This window comes from Puma concolor, chromosome A2 (genome assembly GCF_028749965.1).
Source record: "Puma concolor isolate L17-30 chromosome A2, mPumCon1.1.hap2, whole genome shotgun sequence".
NCBI classification, from domain to species: Eukaryota; Metazoa; Chordata; class Mammalia; order Carnivora; family Felidae; genus Puma; species Puma concolor.
The window spans coordinates 5,229,623-5,250,994 of NC_141668.1; the positions used below are offsets into that span (position 1 = coordinate 5,229,623).

The 21,372-nt window shown below is 37.7% G+C and overlaps 1 protein-coding gene and 1 long non-coding RNA gene across 7 annotated transcripts in view; one reads left to right on the forward strand and one right to left on the reverse strand.

The window, feature by feature from the left end:
- Positions 1 to 21,372, forward strand: part of KMT2C (lysine methyltransferase 2C) — a 288,984-nt gene that overhangs the window by 152,572 nt on the left and 115,040 nt on the right. For all 6 annotated transcript variants that reach the window (XM_086685695.1, XM_086685705.1, XM_086685722.1 and 3 more), the window contains 3 exons: positions 7,080 to 7,242; positions 14,420 to 14,591; positions 16,526 to 16,640. In XM_086685695.1, coding sequence (XP_086541821.1) covers positions 7,080 to 7,242; positions 14,420 to 14,591; positions 16,526 to 16,640 — 450 coding nt within the window. The remainder of the gene's footprint in view (positions 1 to 7,079; positions 7,243 to 14,419; positions 14,592 to 16,525; positions 16,641 to 21,372) is intronic.
- Positions 15,500 to 20,083, reverse strand: LOC147582931 (uncharacterized). The gene is made up of 3 exons (XR_015243803.1): positions 19,952 to 20,083; positions 15,648 to 15,827; positions 15,500 to 15,572 (listed from the first exon to the last, which is right to left on the reverse strand). It is a non-coding gene; the product is annotated as an uncharacterized LOC147582931 (long non-coding RNA).

The following is a 21,372-nucleotide window of genomic DNA, read 5'->3' on the forward strand; positions in this document are numbered from 1 at the left end:
TTTACTGAAGTATGATACATACACAGCAAAATGTACTTATTATAGGCATACATTTCTAAAAACACCCCTAAGATCAATTCCCGTAAACTGAGCTCAGTTCGAGAAACTAGTAGTAACACCCCAGAAATTCCATTCATGCCTCCTTTTGGTCACTGCTTTCCACTTCCCAAAGGCAAGTATTAATATCACTAATGACGTTATAAATTAGTCTTGCCTGTTTTTACATTTTATAAAACTGGACTCATACAATAAGTACTGTTTTCTTTTTTTACATATCATTATGTAAAACCAGCAACTAACCAAATTGTTGTAATTGTCATTCATTTTATTCTCATTGCGGGATAGGAGTATTCTGTTGTCGGAGTACTGAGTTTATGCATTTTACTGTTGGGCATTGGGGCTTTTTAATTTGAGAGTATTATGAATTGTGTTTTATGTACATTCCAGTGTATTTCTTTTGGTAGTCAGCGAGGATTAATATTTTATGGAATTCAAATCCCAAAGTGACTACCTTCTTTCCTTATAACCTAAGTGAGAGTGAGGATGTAAGCGAGACAAAATATTCAGTGTGTTCCTGCAGTCACTTAATGGAATTTGCATTAATTATCCATATCGAACTAATTAGGAATTCCTCAGATTCAATTCCTCTTTCACTTCCTGGCTTTGTAAGGGTGGGCAAGGAATTTGACATCACTGAGCTTCATTTGTAAAACGATATAATGGTATCCACCTAAAATGGTGGCTTGAATAAAGTATTTCTTATAAAGTGCTTGGCCTGGTTATGTTTCATTGGCCAGCTTTGTGTCTTCCCTAAATTATGTGATTCTGTAACATGTCATTGTCTATTTTTAGCTTGTATTCATTTTTGTAACTTATAAGCTTTACTTCTATATATCCGGGATACCAGACATTTGTAATTCAAATTGCAGGTTATTTAAAAAAATTTTTTTCGGTCACTTGATTTTTTTTTTCTGAGATAAGTATGGTTTTCACCATATAAAAGTTTAAAAGTTTTATGTACTCAAAGTTATTCATGTTTTTGTTTATGGTTCTGTTGGAGATTATAGCTATCGTGGGTATTTGTTTAGGGCTTCTGATTTATGTATGTTGCTATCAACTAGAGAATTTACTGTTTCCTTGACCCAACTGATGGAGGGCATGTTTGTGTACTCAGAATGCTTGGCTTGGAAATGCTCATCTCAGGAGAGTCTATCTTAGGTTTTGCAGCTTCATTACTAGGTTCGGGTTTAAAATATTTACTCTGGTTTCATAGTTTTGAGTAAAGCCATTGTGTAATGTAAGTGTTCTATAAAAAATTTCTTAAAAATACGCTACTGATTTGGCAGAGACCTAACCCACAGGGCCTTGTGAGCTATTGCTGTATAACAAATCACCATAAATTTAATGGCTGGAAACGGCCCTTGTTTATGAGGTCATACTTGTGTAGGTCAGAGGCTTAGGCAGGCTCAACGGTGCTCTTTGCTTAGGGTCCTACAAGATGCCTACCATTCTGGGTGCTTATGCAGAGGCCCTGAGGAAGAATAGTCTTCTAAACTCATTTAGGTCCAGGTAGAATTCAGTTATGTGCAGTTGCAGGACTGAGGTCACCATTTCTTTATTGGCCATTTGGCCTGGGGTTGCCGTCAGCTCACAGCCGCCACTCCTCCACCTCGCATGTGGCTCCTTTTGTCTTCAAAGACAGCAGTGATGTAGCAAATCCTCACTGGCTTTGAGTTTCTCTGACTTTCCTTTCTGCCACCAGCTGGAGAAAACTCTGCTTTTAAAGGAATTGTGTAATTCGAATAGACTAATCTCTTCCTTGATTAATTCAGCATCAATTGATTAGCAGCCTTAATCACATCTGCAAAAATCCGTTTGCCATGTAAAATACTATAATCGCTGGCATGATATTTCATCATATTTTCTTTACCAGTCTCTGGATTAGGGTGAGACATCTTGGGGTGAGAGTGGGGAATGCAGGCTTTTTACGAGTGTGCCTAACACACTCCATATTGAGGAGTTTTGGACTGATCCAGAGGTATCAGGGACCCCCTTAAAAAGACCATTGTGACAGCAGTGAGGAAGATGGGTCAGAAGGGAAAGATAGTGGCAGGAGAAAAATCTCATTCATAGCAACGTCCATTTTGTAATGTACAATTTTGATTTTGTAATGTTATTTAATTTCTTTCTTTCCTTCTCTCTCTCTCCCTCCTTTCCTTTTCCTTTTCCTTTTCCTTTTCCTTTTCCTTTTCCTTTTCCTTTTCCTTTTCCTTTTCTCTCCTCTCCTCTCCTCTCCTCTCCTCTCCTCTCCTCTCCTCTCCTCTCCTCTCCTTTCCTTTCCTTCCTTTCTTTTTTAGCAGATGTTTCAATCAGAAATGTATGTTTGATAGTGTACAAACCAGAATAATTAACTGGGCCAGAACAACAACAGATCACTAATTAAGATAGTCATTACTTTAAGCCCATTTATATGTAAAATGTTTTGATAGATTGATTTTTATTTCAGTCAGTTCTCTTTTAAGCATATTTTTCTAAAGCAAGCACTAATTCTTTTGGTAGAGACCTGAATCTCATTAATAACATCTTCCTAAACGCGATATTAGGGTGGGTTTAACTTCCTGAGATGTCTAATCGTATGCGTTATATGTTGATTCTTACTGGCTCCAGTTTTTAAATTTAGCTTCATTTATTTTTATTCTTTGGTCTCGAGTTTGCATTTTTCAAGCTGTATTTTTTTTCTTAACCAAATTTGCCACTTCTCAAAGATTTTGACATGTTTCTTATTCAATCATTTCAAAAATAATATGTTCTTTTCCTTTGATTTAAAATTTTCTGGTGGATAGATTTTGAGTTTATGTTGTGAATTCATAATTACTAATGTATTAGGGTTAGGACACACCTGCTTTTTTGAATACGACATAGGAAATATTTGATTTTTTGAATTTATAGACATTTTAATGAATTTAAAAGAATTCTATGTACATTTAAATATACATTCTCTAGTTTGGGATTATGGAGCTCTGTGTTTCTGTGTGTAAATTAGAATCAAACTTGATTGTTACTGAATTCTTTATCATTATTTCATATCTGTGTATAGCTTTGTTTCTGAGAGCTATATTAAAGTCCAATTTATTCATATACATATTTCAGTTTTGCTTTTATATGTCAAGGAAATTCATATTAGGTATGTAAACTTTAATGACTGTTATTCTGTTGGAATTTTTAACATACGACTTATTTTAATGTGAACTTTATCTTTGCCCTTTGCTCTTTGGTTTGGATCCAGGTTTCTTTGCTATAGCTGCTTTCTTTTTGATAATATTTGTGCTTTTCCCTCCAGCTCTTTGTTTTTGAATTTTCTGTGTCACTGTGCCTCATACACACACATGTTCCTGTGTATGTCACTGTGCCACACACACACACACATGTTCCTATACAAACATGTGTATACATATGTGTGAATATATGTACACACACCCGTACACGTAAATAAAATTTATGTGTACATACAAAATATGTTTTGCATATTTTGAAAGTTGCTGTTTTTTAATTGGGAATTTAACCTGTTTACATTTATTATCCATGGACTTAAATGTTAACTTAGCACGTATTAAAATTTTAGCTTCAAATTACTTTTTTATAGACCTTGGAAGATACTGCTTTTCTTTGTTTTTGCATTCAGTATTGCTAGTGAGAAGTAACGACTGATTTTCCTTTCTTTGTAGATGACCTGATTTTTCTTTTGTGAGGCTATTCGAATTTTTCCTTTATCTTTATCATCTTAAAATTTTGCCAGTATTTCTGAGTGTGAGACATTTTAATCCAAAGTGGGTATTATCTATTTAGGAGGGCAATGTGACAGGTATTAAGAGACGGTGCTTTTGTAGTGATACAGACATCAGTGGAACAGAGATAAGGACTCGCTTAGCTCCCTCACCTGTTAAATGAAATTATGCTTAATAAATGTTAGCTCTTATTACTAGGTATTTTTATAAATTTTCTTTTAGAGTAATTCCTCTGATTATAATCCTATTTTCTTCTGGTACTCTTGCTAAAGAGACATTGGACTTTGTGGATCAGTTTCCCATGTCATTTTACCTGTTTTTCTTCCTTTCTGTCTTCATTCTTTACTCTGCATTCTGGGAGGACCCCAGCTGACTTATAAGAAGAAAAATTGGGTAAAGGTCAAAAAGTTTGATATATGGAAAACTTGATAATATTTGATGTTTCTTAGAGCACTCATCCCCATTGCCATAGTTGATACAGAGTAAATACTTGATAATTAATTGAACAAGCTTTGGAATATCCTCAAGTCTTATGTTACTGTTTCATAACTCATGTTTAACCTTAATCTCTGAAATTTTGTTGATTCTGTTCTGTTTTGTATTATAGATTTATTTTGAGAGAGCTTTTCTTATTTCAGTCTAGTGAAATAAAAGTTTTGGAAGCTTCTCAGACTTAACAGTTGGCAATGTGAACTCTAATTGAGAGTTTCTTCTTGGATGTGTTCTTGGACAATTGTCAAAAGATACTATAACACTTTTCTTTTTTTCTCTCCCTCTCCTCTTTTTCTTTTTTAATGATTGAAATGTAGAAAAAACAAAATGCTATTTAGGAGTTTTAAATATTGATTCAAATAAATTGTTCGGTTGATAAACCACTTAACTATTTATTCTTACCTCCCTCTCCCAAAATGTTAATTAGCTTTGTAATTGTTACTTAGTTTATAATTTGTTACACTTCTAATATGAATTGTACAAGAATGCTGATGTTAGAGAAGTTCCCTGTGGAAATTTATTCTTTCATATTTTATACAATTTCACAAATGCTTTTTATTTGGTTTAGAAAGATCTATTCCAGCTTATATATAAAGTATACATTTTCTTTCAATGCCAAATGTCTTTCATTAGCTATGTAATTATAACAGATGGGCTTGAAGCGTTCACTTAAATGCAGTTAGTATTTTATTTCCCTTCCTTTATTCCCTGTTATCTTTATGTTATTGTAAATTAGTATGTTGGATACATTCCAGAGCTTCTCATAGTAGTTTAGCTAATGTCACGTAATATTTTCCATTGCAAATGTGATTAAGAGAACATGTTGATGTTTCTAAAATGATATAGACATTGGGAAAAGGATCAATTTAAATTATTTTGTTTCCTTATTATGCACTTAAATAAAAGTCATTATATTTTATTTGCCAAAATTATTTTTAGTGCAAAAGGCTCTGTACAACTTGTCATATGCTATAAAAATAACGGATTTTAGCAGTTTAGCTGAAATTATTTTGTTATGTTTATGAGTTAATATAAAAACTTTTTAATGATCAGTTGGACATATAAATGCACTTTCCTCCTTCCACATTTTCTTGGTCTTTCCAGTATGACACAAGGATACTCAGACTACTTAGATGTTACACATGTTGTTAACTCTGGGTTCTGCTAATATACTAAACAAATACCCTGAAAGGTTATGACATAAAAGTAAGTTTAGAAAAAGCTGGTTGTTACACTTTATCACTGAAGAGAATTAAGGCTTTATTTCTTCTTTTCAATGAAGTAACACCTCTAAGTATAAAAAGAGAACTGAAATGGGTATTAGTCTGTGGACTTGTGGACATGACATACAACTGAAATGCCACAAAGATAGGTAGTGTTTATGAGTGACTTAGAAGCTACAGACATCTGTTGACTGTATTCAGAATATGTAGAAGACTCATCATCAAGAGACACTGAACTTTGTTATATTGGCACAATGCCATGGACTGATGGTTTTAAGGAAGAATTTGATGGCACCTTATATAAAATGCTTAAATTAATCATAATTGCAAAACTGTGGTGTTCTCTGATAGACTAGCAGAGTGTGGACTAGGTGTATCGGCCTGTGAAGATCATCCTAGTAATGGTACCAACTTCCTCTGTTGCACGAGGCTCAGTTTTACCCCACGGTGCCCCATTCGGCTTCAGTTGTTTGTTGGGCTGTTCGTGAACCACACTTACCAATGAGATTACTAGCGGTGGAGTCCCATTTAGCGCATGCGCATAGGAGCACCTGTTGATTAGGACCTTTTCTGTGGCCAGCAGCGTTCACAGTGCTACAGCTGCAGAGGTAGCGTAGTCTGGTGCCTCTGCTTAAGGATCCTGGACCGGGAGAAAGAGAAGACAAGTGAATGATTCTCATGCAGTGGCGTGAATGCTAAAACGGAAGCCTATACGGGATAGATGGCTGGGCGTCTGCAGAAAGAGATTTTCCACTGTATGGTGCAGGCCACCCAGCAAAGACCCATAAAGAAAATGGTGCCCAGAATGATCTTAGGGGGAGGAAGGAGAGTTTACCAATCATTCTCAGGGAAGACTGAACCGTTGCCGTGTTGTAGGTAGTTCGTACTGACCTCCTACGCTTTCAGTTGCCTTACACTTGCCCTGTGGTCCTTTTGGGGGGCTCACTTGCTTTGCTTTACCACCAGCAAGAGAGTAGAGGCAGGTAGAAATAGGGGAAGGAGATACTCACACGACTTTGTTTTTCTTCACATCTCCGTTCTTATTAAGACATTTGAAACTAATTGCTACAGTGAAGTGTGTAGATTTGTATGTGTACCTTTAACCCGCCGGTTGCCCCTCATTAACTTGTTCTCTGAGTGGTTCATTTCATGTTGATTTTTAGATAGGGTGAAAATAGTAAGAGGTTTTAAAAAAATAGTAAGAGGTTTTGCCAACAGTATGGATTCATTTTGTTAGCTTGTTGGTGGGATTCAGTGTTAAAATAACCCACAACTAGACACCTGCCTTTTCAATCATGCTACTAATTTAAAAAATGGTTAGTTGTTTTTGACAAAAATCAGTGGAAAAAGTGAAATCTCACTTTCTAAACTTGACTGGAAGAATGAATCTGTATTATACCAAGCACACAACTAGTGTGTTAGATTTTATTATTTTTAACAGATCTTTTACTTAGTATCATGGAGGTTTAAGTTGTTTTACTAGTAATGTACAGACTTTTCTATACCTTCCTAGCCCCACATTTGAATGCTCCTTTGCTAGGTTTTTAAAAGAGATTTCTTTCCCCTTTGCCCCTTTCAGCGATGTGCATTTTGTAAGCACCTTGGAGCCACTATCAAATGCTGTGAAGACAAGTGCACCCAGATGTACCATTATCCTTGTGCCGCTGGAGCTGGTACCTTCCAGGACTTCAGGAACTTCTTCCTTCTGTGTCCAGAGCACATCGACCAAGCTCCTGAGAGATGTAAGTTTACTACAGATATACGTTTTAAACATTTATCAGTGTATTTACTTCAAATAACAAATGTTGTAAGTTCCCTAAATGTTACTCTGCTTGTGTTAAAAGTTACATAATCTTGATGATCTAAGGGATCTTTAGATCCTAGTGATCTTTGGGGGGTGGGGGGGGGGGAGGGAGGGAATCTCTTACCATCAGTGTCACTGAAGTCCAAAAGGTATTTCCTCAAAATTTCAAAGACAGTTTACTTGTTTTAAATTCTTATTAAAAAATTTTTTTTTCTTTAAACCACTGTAGAAATACTGAGTATATACAGTATTTTATTATGTACTAGAAAGTAAGTCATTTAAAAAGTTAAATAGTATTCAGTGTCTTCTACACGAGAAAACCACTTAGAGAATTATAAGATGATTCACTCAGGTGTTATTTCAGGATGGACATGAGTAGAATCAGCAAACACTTTTGAAATTCTTGGTAGTTGTATAGCCCTGACAATCAGTAATAGAAATCTGTTAGTCCTTCTTGATTTCTCTACCTTGATTATCTGTAATCCTCAGTTTTGCCTTGTTTCCTTTCTTTTCCAAACAGTATTTTTATAATTATGTGAAAATGTTTAAATGTTTGAAATTTGTTTAACAGAAAATTATAACTCTTTCCTATCTTTATTGTTAAATCTTGCCTCTTTCTTAGTATATGGATTTCCAATGAGCATGTATGCTTTGGAATTTTTTCCTCTAGTAAATTCAATTTCCAGTCTCATTGTGAAATCCCTGTGATACTTTATTCCGTCTTTTTTATGTCACCTGTTAGTTACCTTATTGATAGCTTTTATCTATATCTTAGCAATACTGGTGAAAGCTATTTTATTAAATCTTTTCCAGCTCTCTGGAACATAAATGTAGCTACCTCAGGCTTGAACTTAAGTAGTCTCAAATACAGTTAGATTGCGTAATCTCCATACCATAATTTCATCTTCAGCTAAGATTATTTTGTGTTTACGTGTATAACCATATCATCCCTAATCACTATACAGACATAAATTATAGGTAGGGCAAACCGAAATGTCAGATTGTGTTTAGGTGAATAAGGGATTTATAGTCTAAAATATGTTTGCGATTATATACTTAAGTCTGGGAGAAAAAGAGCATTCATCATAGCACCTGTCACAGATGTTACTTATTCTAAGACCCCACAGAGTGAGGTGCTTCACGAAGCAGGTGCACCAGCTGCGAAGTCGTCATCAGAGTTGGTTATATTCTGGGTGGTATAATACACTTTGCCAATCAAATAAAACAACTGTATGTGTCCTTAAGAATCTGGATTTTATTCATTGTTTTGTACTTAGGCATACTTTAGACCTCAGTAAACAACATACAGACTTTTCTGTGACCACATTCCTAACGTTAGACATTTTGTTGGTTAATGGCTCTGCTGCTTCCTCCTGCAGACTGTGTTCTAATAGGGCATACCTTACTTAATGTTAGAGCATAAATATCGTGTAAAGAAGTGTAAGGACTCAGGGGAGCTGAGCTGCTGTCACTTAGCGTGCGTGTACAATGAGAGGTCTGTGCTGGCACACAGAGCTTAGAGATACACTGAAATTGTTGGCACTGTGCCTTGTTCCAAAATAGATTTGTGGAGACTCATAAAAATACATGAATAGTAGGATAAAATAAAACTAAAAATACGCAAGGAAATTTGGCCATGGGAAAATAAGGGTAGTATAAATATGATGGTAATAGTGACATTGGTATTTTGAGCAATAAATGCATGCTTCCTAGATCTAAGCCACCAACTCGGCTCCAGAGCTCTCCAGCCATCAACACAAAGAGGGGAATATGAACAGTGACCTGATTCATGGCAATGTCAAAAGAGTTCACTTGATACTGAGACTATATGTACATTATACACTGCAGCGAAACAAATCCCACAGGGCAATTTCTTATAACAGCCCTCAAAATAAGCCAGTGGTATGAAACCAAAGCCCAAGTGAATAACTTCTATTCCTCAAGTATCTTAAACAGTGCAATCTGTATACACAGCTTTCTGACTATCTGTCTTAATCCAAGGATATAGAGAACATTGCAGATAGAGTGTATTGTAGTAATTTACAAGATAGTCTTCATAAAATCTTTCATAAATATTTTTGTGGGGCTTAAACAGAGTGTTACTGTGAGGGTTAAATAACAATTAATGAAAACATGTAGCAGTTTACCTTGTATATATGAATTGCTTTACAAAATGGTAGTTATTCCAGCTCTTATCTAAGACCCAAGTTCTGCATATACATTGAATATAATACTTCATGTTACTGCCTAAATGTAGAGCAACATGCTTGATAGCTGAGTTAGGAGTTGGAGTGACGTCATTTTATGGAAGCTGGGGGGGGGGGGGGGGGAGGACCTCATTAGAAAGAAATCCCAGCAAAGTGAGCATCTGTGAGCAAGGCCGAGATTTTTATCAGAAAACAGTTGTAGGGCGTTTTGTCATGGAGAAATGCTGGTCACAGCCTCATCATCATTCACATGACAATGCCAGTGTATATGAACCTTGTCTGGAAGTTTTACACTAAATAACCATTTCAGGGCTGTAGCCAGATCTATTTCCTGAGTGGCATTTTGCTTCTGTGGGAATGCCAAATGGCAAGGAGCCAAACATGTAAGATCAGAGGAAAGAACCTTCCAGAAAGAGTGAACTGCTGCACAGGTCTTGAGGGGTGGTGGGCCTGGCGCAGGATTGGGGAGTGGCAGCTAGTCCCTGTGCCTGGAACACAGCGTCTGCTAATGACTGTGGAGACAACAGCGGAGTGAGCACAGACCCCCTCACTTAGGCCTTGCGACAAGGGAAGGGTTTACTTCTTCTGTCTACACTGAGAAGATTTCGAAGGGTTCGAATGGGGGAATACGGTCTCTCTTCCTTCACTCCCCTCCCCCAGTGAATTTACCTTCATCGTTCAGCTTCAGATTATTTTACTTTAAGCTTTTAACTCGAACCTCCCTTTCTTGGTTGTGTGTCTCTTGGTACCAAGTCTTGCTGCCTTTCTGTTACCTGAAATGCTGTCGGTTCCTGACCTTTCTTTTATTTACCTGCCTACTCTGTGGGCCAGCCTCTCTGGACAACATCCGTGATTGACATTTTCTTTCTAGTGATTCCATTTAGGCCACCACAGTGTCCTGCCAGTAATGTGAACAGAGATGAAGGTGCCGGGACGTTGGCGGAGCTCACAGAGCTGTGCTGATGGACCCTTAGCTGGACGCTGCCTGGCAGTGGTTTGACTTGCTGTGGCTCTTCGCCGGGGCGTTGCTTCTGACGCAGGAGTGGTCGTCTCCCCTTCCAGCTTAACCGAGTGAAGCGGTCTGGGACAGGGTCTTCTCACGTAGGCCCAGTGTTCTCATCTTTTCCTCCGTCTCTTCTCTTGTCACCGCTGTCACTGGAAATGACCTTGTCCACAGCTCTGTTTCTCCTGCTCTCTTCTCGCTCCTCCTGCATCAGTTAGTCTCCTCGCTGTGTGCCTCTGCTGGCACTTTCCTTCTCCCCTTTGTACCTGCGCAGACATTCCTCCCCTTGGTTGTCCTTCCGGTGGGAGGAAATATCCATTAGTGAAGAGCTTGATCTCGGGAGCCACATTGACCTGGATTTAACTCCTGTTTTCTCTCAAGTTAGCTTTAGCTTTTAGTCTTTCACTCCATCCCTTCTGCTTTTTCAATTGCTTAAAGAAACGTTTCACCTAGTTGTTTAATTACTGCTTCAAACTTAGTTTCCCTGTGGCTTGCGGACATATATGTATGTATATGTCTATATGCTTATTTCTCACATGACACTTAAGCTGTCCAGTAATAGCATCTTTTGCATGACTTCCAAAAGCCTCTTTTAGTATTTCTGTACTTGTCTTCTCCCTGAATGGGGAAATGGTTGAAGCCGACTTCATTTCTTGACGTAGTGCTTTTTTCTGTTATTATTTTTACATAACGCATGGTAAATGTTTTTAGACTGAGTGTATCATGTGGATGTGTTTCTTTGTCTCATTTATTACCAGTGATCCATACTAATCAAAACAGCATGATCGTGTTGTCATTAAGGAACTGCTGTCAACTGTCATAGTAATTTCTGCCGCAGCGATGCACACGGTTATCTTAGTGTAGAATGGGCTTTGCTTAGTGTGGTGCACAGTGCTGTGCGCTAGAAATAGGACGTGAGCAATGTAAGTACTGTTTTTCTAGTATTCATGCTAAAAATGTTAAATTACAGTTCAGAAAAAAACACATTTAATCCAGTGTGTCCAAAATATTGATATTTTAACATGTAAGCAGTAAAAATTTTTGATATTTGACATTACTTCCTTCCTAGTAAGTCTTTGGAATCTGGGGTGCAGTTTAAATGCATAGCACATGTCACTTTGGACAATCACGTTTCCGTTGCTCAGTGGCCACATGTGACCAGTAGCTACCATGGCAAGTTAAGTGTCAGAACAGCAAACTCTGGAATGTTTCACAGAAGCATTTCACACAGTGTTCCCTGCATGTTTACAGTAGAAAGATGAACTGAGTAGTGTCTGATCCTCAGAATGTAGTATTTGCTTCAATTTCTGTAAGTTTTGAGTAGGCAAAAAAAATAAAAGGTTAGTTTTTAAATGTACATAGCTTGAATGACTAAATATTGGCACTCTCTTTTAGTATTAAAAAAAGTTGACCCTATTATGTCATTTCTATCAAAAATGAACTAATTTATGACATTTCCATTTTTAGATTAATGACTTATTTTAAATGCCGGTCAAAGAGTCATTTAAAAGTGATTTAAGACCTATTTAATAAAAGAGGATACAAAGTTGAAAAAGATAAGGTCCCTACCCTTTAAGTGTTCATAATATTGTGTTATAATCACTTGATTTTATAACATTTATTCTCAGCATTTGGGGAAAAGGTATACTCAACAACTAAATGGATATTTAGGTGTGGTAACATTAGATATTCAGGGCTATGTGAGCAGAGTTTTGAAGGCCTCTTTGGAAAGGGTTAGGGGCACAGTAAAGGGACAAAATTTCAAGCAGTGACAATGATGTATATGAGCACACGGGCACTGAACAGCATGTGTGTTAACGTGCATAGCAAGCTGCTTGTTGTCACCAGGAATAGTGCGTGGTCCTCGGATTTCACTGGAAAGGGAGGTAAGGGCTCCCCCCCTCTCCCCTTTATGCTAGAAAAGTTTTACTTTTTTTCCTCTTAGGTGAAAAGGTGGGTATTGATAAAAATTTAAGCAGGACGTAACAATTAGATTCACAATTTTGAAAACTTATTCGAGATGTGTAGATGATTAGCGAGAAGGTCAGATCCGTCAACAGGGATCCATTTAGAAGATACTGTAATTAACCAAGGCAAAGTGGGCTGGACTGAACTATACAAATTGAAGGAAGAAGGATATATAGGAAGTTTATTCAGTAGGAATTGGTGTCTACTTGGATGTGTTGGGTCAGGGAAGAGGAATAGTGAGACTAAAGTTTCTGCCTTTACCCAGAATGATTGAGGAAAACAGGAGAGGTTTAGATTTTAAAAGTGTTTTATTTTAGAGGTGTTAAGTTTTGAGTATTTTTAGAACATCTGGCTATTGAGGTCCAGTGAGACTTGAGAATAACATCTTACAATTTAGAAGGAAGTTTGGGGCTAGTGGTACAGATTTGGGAATCATGGGAGTTGATCGCAAAGGGAAACCATGGAACAGGATGAAACCCTAAAATACTCCAGCATTTAGAGGGACCGTAGGGGTCCAGAAGCCAACGTGGGAGGTGAGTTGGAGGCATGGGAAACCTGAGGGGAGTTCAGGAGAAAGTTGCCATCATAGAAGCCAAGAGAAGGGACTTTACTGTGGGAGTGGATAGTAATGTAAATGCTGCAAAGGATAAAAAGAGGTCTGAAAAGTAACCATTGGATTTCATAGATCATTGGTAGCCTCCTGAAGGTGGCGCCAGGTGCATGGCAGGTGTGCAGCTGCCAGGGCTCCAGCTGGAGGGCCAGGTACACTCCAGGACTTGGTTCTGGACTGCGAATGGTTTCTACCATTTTAAAAGGACTCCAAAGGAAAGAGCAAAAGTCTGTATATTAGAGATTCTATGGCTTATAAAACCAGTTTGTCAAGTAAAAGGAATAGATGATTACTCTGCTTCAAGATGCTTGACTGGCAAAAAAACAAGGTGGAAAGGGCTTATAGCCAGAGAGGACTGACCAAACCTTCAAAAAGTAAAAGGGAGGGAAAAAAAAAACGTTCATCTATACAATTTAAAAGTCTTCAGATCATCAGCTAATCAAACCATTTAGTATGTGTCACATGTAGACATACTTATATATATCATCAAATTAGTATGATTTTAGAACATGATTTTTCTTACTGTAATATGCATGAGTTTAACTGTGTACTTGGCAGGACAGTTCATTGTTACATTTTTGTTTAAGATGGTAAAAGAGCTTAAAAAGTGCTATTTCTTTTAATCCATATCTGGGGGTAGAGGATGTCCATGATTACCTAGACTTTAATACTTTTTTACAAACTGGCAATTAATATAGATGGATATAGAATTAGTATATGAAGTTTTGTATTTGTGTACAAATACGTAGTTTCCATCTTTAATATTCTCCTTCATACGATGTTTTCTAGTATTAAAAAAACCAATATTTGATCTGAATAAAAATCAGTCTGTTTATGCTTAAGAAGCACTTAATTTAGTTGATATTAACATTTCTTAATTGTCTCTTGACTTATCTTGTTAATTTTAAAATACATTTAACATCCAAATAAAATGGTTCTTTTTGCACTGCAAGGCATTTTCTCAGTTGATATTTTCCTGTTTGGTTCTTTTCAGCAAGCATATGTTGAGAATTTAGTAGGTGTCCAGCATCGTCATTGGTACCAGGGATATAAAATTAGATAAGAACTGCTCTGGTCTCAGGTAGATGTAGGCACAAATAAACTACGTCAAAACTATATGATTAAATTTAATGTAATTAATTTTAGACTAAATACATTAGTGTTTTTACTGAGACCTTATTCTGATTGGATATCAGTTCAATGTGGATAACATCGAGTGTCTGAAAGGTTTACCATGCAAATTCCCTTCAAGTGATTTTTAAACTGTAAAGTCAGAAAAATATTAAACTCTTCTACAACAATTTCATTGTTTTACTGTTAATTATAGCAAAGGAAGATGCAAACTGTGCAGTGTGCGACAGCCCGGGAGACCTCTTAGATCAGTTCTTTTGTACTACTTGTGGTCAGCACTATCATGGAATGTGCCTGGATATAGCGGTTACTCCATTAAAACGTGCAGGTTGGCAATGTCCTGAGTGCAAAGTGTGCCAGAACTGCAAGTAAGTTTTAATTTCAACTCAAAGGTGTGTATTGAGTTTAAGAGAGACCCTATTATTAGGTGCTAAAGGTTTGTGTAATATGATAAAGATTGTTCATACTGCAGCTATATTCATTCCCACTGACTTCATCATGTCTTTAAAAAATTACTAGATATTAACATTTATATTATTTTGAAACAAGTCTAAACAAAAACTAATTTTCATAATTTTAAATTCCTCTGGTTGCCTAAAAAACTCATTTAAATTTGCCAGACATTTTAAATGAATGATATTAACAATTTAAAAGAAGCATTAGAGAAACAAAGCAACTAATTTTGAGAGAGACTGGGGTGGAGACTTAATAGGAAAATAAACTTCTAATTGCAGAAAGTTATATGAGAGCGAGTGAAAGAATCAGTGATGTGTTTCAATTTCCATCCTAGGAAGAACTATTTATACTAAGACTACTTAAAAAAAAAAAAAGAAAAGAAAAAAAGAAACCTGTATATATCTGAAGACAGTTACCTTCAGTAGACCCTGGTCACCATAATATTGAAGCACAGTTGCTGTATGGCATGTAAACATTTGGAATGGGATTATCTCTTCCTATTTGTTGTATTCCATCCTTTGGTTATTTCTCCAGTCTTTTTTGTGATTTTTTTTTTTCTCCTGCTACTAATTAGCATGATAATTTGGGGAAGTTATCTGCATCTATAGCAGTCTTCAAATTGTTTACAAGCCAAGGACTTTTGTAACAGGAGAAATTATGCCCACCACTGCCATGATCAGTCTGTTTTATTTCTAATTTAATTCGATAACAGTCAGCATCAATATCTTAACAAGTATGTGGAATGAATAGGACCATGTGCTTTTATATTTTGGTTAAAAATTAAAATATCAGCAAACATGTATTTGATACCTTGTTATCTGTGCCTAGTTTCTTGGGAAGGAATAAGAGAACTTGAAGAAAGATTGCTTTTCCTCGAAGATCTTTCCACATAGCTAAAGAGATAAAACATGCAATTTTATGTGTAGAATTTGTTAAAATGAATAAGAAATAACTAGAGGCCAACTAACCCATCTTCCTGTTTACTTCTGTTTGTCCCCAGGTGTTACTCAGCGGCTCCTCTCTCCACTCTTCTTCTTGCATTCCCCAGTTTTTCTTTTCCCGTCCTCTTGAAGTAAATTCTTAGTCTCTGAGAGTGGCTGATAGCCAGGAATCGAGGCAGAGCTCATGCTGTAGGGCAGGGGCCCGATCTTTGGGGCAGAAGAGCATTCAGGGAAAAGAGTTGAGGTTTTTTGACTACAATTCTTAATAATTTTGAAGAGATGATTCTTAACACCTGTTTATTTAGTACCAATGCTCAGTGGATATTCTAAGCTCTTCAACCAGAATTTATATTTAATTCTCAGTGTCTTTTGTTCACATTTTATACCTGAAACCAAGAGGACTCAAGTGAATTTTATCCAGGAGTCACACAACTAGTGGAACAGCAGTCTGAATACAAACATAGGTCTGATGCCAAATTCTATCCTCTTTTTATTATATGACAATGTCTTTCCGATTCCTGATGCCAACGCTTGTTCCTTCCCGTGCAGCATCACCTGTCAGTTACAGCTCCTTCCCCTAGAAAGGGTGTTTACTGAGATGTTTAAAAAATAAAGGCCAGAGTCCTTCATGTTCCCTTAACCTTCCTTCTCTGCAGGAACCCTAACCTGGCTAAAGCAGGTTCACCACAGGTGAGCACTCAGTAAGGATAATCCTGTAGGGACCTTAGGAAGATGTCTGTTTCATCCTCCAGGGGGTTACCTCTATCATTCTCTGAGCGTAGACGAAACAGACACTGAGGTATTTATGAACTGGGCAGGTCCTAGGACTGATTCTTTTCATGATTACTTATGTTATAAACATAAGTTTAAAGATAAGGCATCATTAATGCTATCTTATTTTTTAGACAATCGGGAGAAGATAGCAAGATGCTAGTGTGTGATACGTGTGACAAAGGGTATCATACTTTTTGTCTTCAACCAGTTATGAAATCAGTACCAACCAATGGCTGGAAATGCAAAGTAAGTTGTTTATGTTTTTAAGAAAAATATCATCATCTGTATGCTTTTCATATAGACCAGACAAATCGGATACCTATTCAACTCTATACATTATCATCAACTTAAAAAAGAACAACAACAGCTTTATGGATGTATAATTAATATTCAATAAACTGCACATATTTAAAGTCTGTAATTTAATTATACGTGTATACATTTATGAAACCGTCATCACCTTCCAACATAATGACCAGATTCATCACCCCTAAAAGTTTCATGGTGCTCCTTGGGAAACCCTCTTTTCCAGCTGTTCACCCTCCCCCGCCGCCCCTGTCTTCCAGGCACTGTGCTGTCACTCACTGTTGGTTAATTTGCATTTTCTAGAGTTTTATATAAATGATATCGTATAGTATATACTCTTGGTGGGGGGAGGGTCTAGCTTTTTAAACTCAGCAAGATTAATAGTTTGAGACTCACCCCCATTTTTTGTGCATGTCATTAGTGACTCCTTTTTATTGGTAGTTAGTGGACATATCATAAATTGTTTATCAAATCACTTGGTGAACCTTTGGGTTGTTTACAATTTTAAGCTGTCATGAAAAATGCTGTTATGAACATGTTAACGTATGTATGGTGCTTCATGGCTTAGAAATTGGTTTTGAATGATTAATCTTTCCAGAAAACTATCTGAAATGTAGTAGCCCCGTATGAAGATACTGAAAACACAAAGCTATAGGTTTAAAATTCAGTAACTTAAAATTCAGAGATAAAACACACATTTTGGTGATTGTGTAGTGATTTCATATGCACATCACATTTTTATGGGTGTAAGTACACTTGTATTAAATATTTGGAATCATATGGTATATATTCATATATTGTCCCTCCCCTGTGGTAGTTTTAGTAAGTGATTATTAGATCTTTACTTTTTAGACGATATTTAACGTTTCTCTTGGTTTTGAGAGTCAGAGGAGGTCTTGTAGACATTGTTTCATTGCTGAAGATAGTAGTCTTTCTGCTTGGTTATGACAACTTTAAGATGCATTTTCAATTTTTTTTCACTTTTTCCGGGTAGTCTTTTAGTCCGTGATTCTCCCTTCTTCCATCTATTTTGTTATTTGCATCTTTATGACCCTGAGGTGTTCCATGCTGGTCTCTTTAAGCTTACTGAGGCTCTGTCCTCTGCATCTCTAAACCCTGTGGGTTGGCTGGCAACTCTGCCTGCTGGGCAGAGTTAGTACACTACCAGGTAAACAACAAATTTTAGAAGTATTTGTCCACGGAAGCACAGAATATTTAAATGCTTCAAGTGAAACTAGAAGGATAGATCAAATGTATCTTTAAGTCTCAACTGACTGAATCTTTTTTTTTTCCCCCGTTTGGAAGATATTTACCAACAGTATTTACTGTGACTTTTCTTTAGATACTCTCTAGGATGGCTCAGTCATAAAAGTAGTTCATGTACTTCCTTTGAAATTCATACGGGTAAACTAATAAATTCCAGATGAGAGCTGGTGAGGACCTAGTGGTTAATTGTCCAAGTTTACTTATTTGTAGAAGCAGAATAGGGAATAAAACTCAGGTTTCCTGTCTTTTTTTTTTGTTTTTTTAATATGTTCATTTTGAGACTGAGAGAGAATCCCAAGCAGGCTCTGCACTGACAGTGCAATGTGGGGCTTGAACCCATAACCGTGAAATGACGACCTGAGCCGAAACCAAGAGTCGGATGCTCAACCGACTGAGCCACCCAGGTGCCTCTGAGGTTTCCTGTCTTCCCATGTTTTATCCCATATATAATGCTGTCTCCCTATGCTGTCAGACTATACTTCCTTGAGGAGCAGGGCTTTTCTTTCTAGATTAATTAAGAAATATTCCTTATCTAATTTTCACTTGGTATGAGTGTGTAGATGCTAAGAAACTAGACTTTAGATCCATAGGCCATCTCTATACATCCCCCAGGTTGAGTTTTTATTATTATTATTATTATCTCAATTTTATAGAACAGACATGAAGCTAGGCGTAAACTTTCTTTTTATCTTCAATATGTACACTGCCTTTTAAAAAAACTAGTATAGGGGCGCCTGGGTGGCACAGTCGGTTAAGCGTCCGACTTCAGCCAGGTCACGATCTCGCGGTCCGGGAGTTCGAGCCCCGCGTCAGGCTCTGGGCTGATGGCTCAGAGCCTGGAGCCTGTTTCCGATTCTGTGTCTCCCTCTCTCTCTGCCCCTCCCCCGTTCATGCTCTGTCTCTCTCTGTCCCAAAAATAAATAAACGTTGAAAAAAAAATTTTTTTAAAAAAATAAAAAAACTAGTATAAAGTAAATATTTAATCTGACATACAATTTTGCTTTGAAACTAAATAGCCAGGATTGGGTTTAAAAGAAAGATATTTTCTCATGCTCAGTTCAGTGTGTAAGCTTTTCCTCTGGTTTTAATAACGTTGATACAGAGAATGCCTTTTGTATTTGTATAAAAATAGTATTGATAATGTCCTGACCATGTTTACTAGCTCAGAATAATCAGACCTCGAAGTGCCAACAAGCAGCCCTTCAACAGTAGATGTAATGAAGTGTCGGTGTAACTATAGCTTTTTGTTCATGAGTGCACCGTTGTGGTACAGTTGAAATCTGTACTAAATGGGGTATCAATCCAATTATTTCTAAAATAGGGAACAGAAGTTCCTCATTTTAAGTTACTGGTGTGTTGTTTGCCCTTTAACTGTAGCCAGTCGATGTATATGCAGACAGGAACCCTCTCTGCTGGCTCTGTGGCGCCCTGTGCTGTCCGCACAGCTCATTCTTGCCATAATTGTACTGTGTAAAATCTTGCATCTTTCACACACTTTTGACGCACTTGATAAATACAAAAGCTAAATGCAGGTATTAAAATCTGCATTCTGCATTGTGTGACCCTAGGAGGTCAATTTTTTTTTGGTTAGCATTTCTATGAAAAATTTCAAATTTTCAGAAAACAGCCCTCTAGGACTGCATCTGTGGTCTACCTACGCCCTCACTTTCTTGCCCCCTCGGCACAGAAACGCGCTCCCGTTACCCGAGCACGGCCCTTCTCTGGACCGCCAGGTTTGTCTCCACTTCAGCCTAGCGGCGTTCAGAGGGGCAGCGTGGGTGGGTGGCTGAAACGGCCCCGGAATCCGAGGGGAGGGGTCAGGCTCCAGGTGGAGGCTTCCTGGGCTGCTGGCCTGCAGGCTGTGAGGTAGAACCAAGCAGCCTGAGGCTGCCTCTTATCTAGAAGCTGGAAAGGTGTGCTGGCCCAGCAGGGGTGGGAGGTTGTTTGCAGTCTCAGGAAAGCCTTGGAAAGGGGAGCGAGCTCACCTGTAGGACCCCGAGGATTGGGTGAGGGGGTGGGGGAGCGCGGAGGGAGCCGAGCACCTGCGCCTAGGCCCCGCCCACCGCAGGTCTGGGCCACCTGGAACTTGCGGCCGTCTCCCGGTTCCAGGGCGGTGGGCGGTGAGTTCCGGGCCGCCGCCCGAGGGTGGGGATAGGAGGAGAGGGGCCTCTTCCCTGGGGACGGAGATCCTGCGGTAACTGCCCTCCGGTAACTGCCCTCCTGTGTGGCTCCCGGAAGGCGGGGCCTGGGGGCCGACCAGGTGGGGCTGCAGTCGGCCTCTCGGCAATTCCGGTTCCTTCCTGTCTGCAGGGCCCGCGCTTTCCTGGGTTCGCGTGTTTTCTCGTCTTGATTATTGGGCCACAGAAAAAAACCTGCTGTCGGCAGATTTGTATGTTTATGCTTTCATCTTTATGTACCTTTACTTGCCTTTTTTGTTTTCCGAAATAGATAGTTGAATTCATAATTCGTTTTCTTTACTTTTCTAAGGAGAAAAAGTACATTTAAGACTATACATTTACCTTCGATTATAGCTTTGGCTGCACTCGAATTTGTTGTATTTGTTACTGTCTCTGTGTACATCTGAACTAATCACTGTATCTATTTTTAAGTCATACTTAAGCATGTAAATTTCTGCTCTAATTGTATTTGATCCAATAATTAATCGGTGTAGTTTTCTTTTTCACAAAGAGTGACTTTAAGGTGTAGTATTTGTGTTTATTAATTCATACAAAGTCCTTTTTGTTGTTTGACTAGTTGATTCCACAACATATCAGGATGTACATAAAATTGACCGCTGCAGTTTTTCTCATTAGTTTTTCTTTGTAGTTACTTTTTCTTTTATAAACAAAACTAATATTTTGTCGTTGTTCTCTAGCGAGTGGGTCAGGTCAGTGTTGATATGTTGTGCTTTTTATCAGTGTAAAGCTACTCTGTTGTGTAATGCCTTTTTTTGGAGGGGGTGAATGCAAGGAACCAGCTACTTTTGTTTGCCTGGCCATATGGCCTTATAGGGCTTTAGTTTGCCAGTTGAATGTATCTTTTCACAGCTTTTTATTTTGTGTCATTTTAAAAGTATTCTTTGAAAGGTTTAATAGACTTAACTATTGAGATTAATGGTTGCTATTGAGATGCTTGGCTATTTTAAGACAAATTGGTTCTTTTGATTTCCTTTCTGTTTTTCTGTTCCTTTTATTTCCTGCAATAATTTGCAATTAAGAATCTTATTTTATGAATGCTGAGTTATAGATGTTGAAAGTATAAATGTTTTCTTCTCCCACTTATCACTGAAAATGAAGAAGTGAGAAATTTTCCTTCCTTTCCTTTCTTTGTCTTATATTAAGACTGTAAACGTTGTCACGTTTCCCTTGCAAAAAATGTCGTTTCTTTATAAATTCCAGTCTCATTT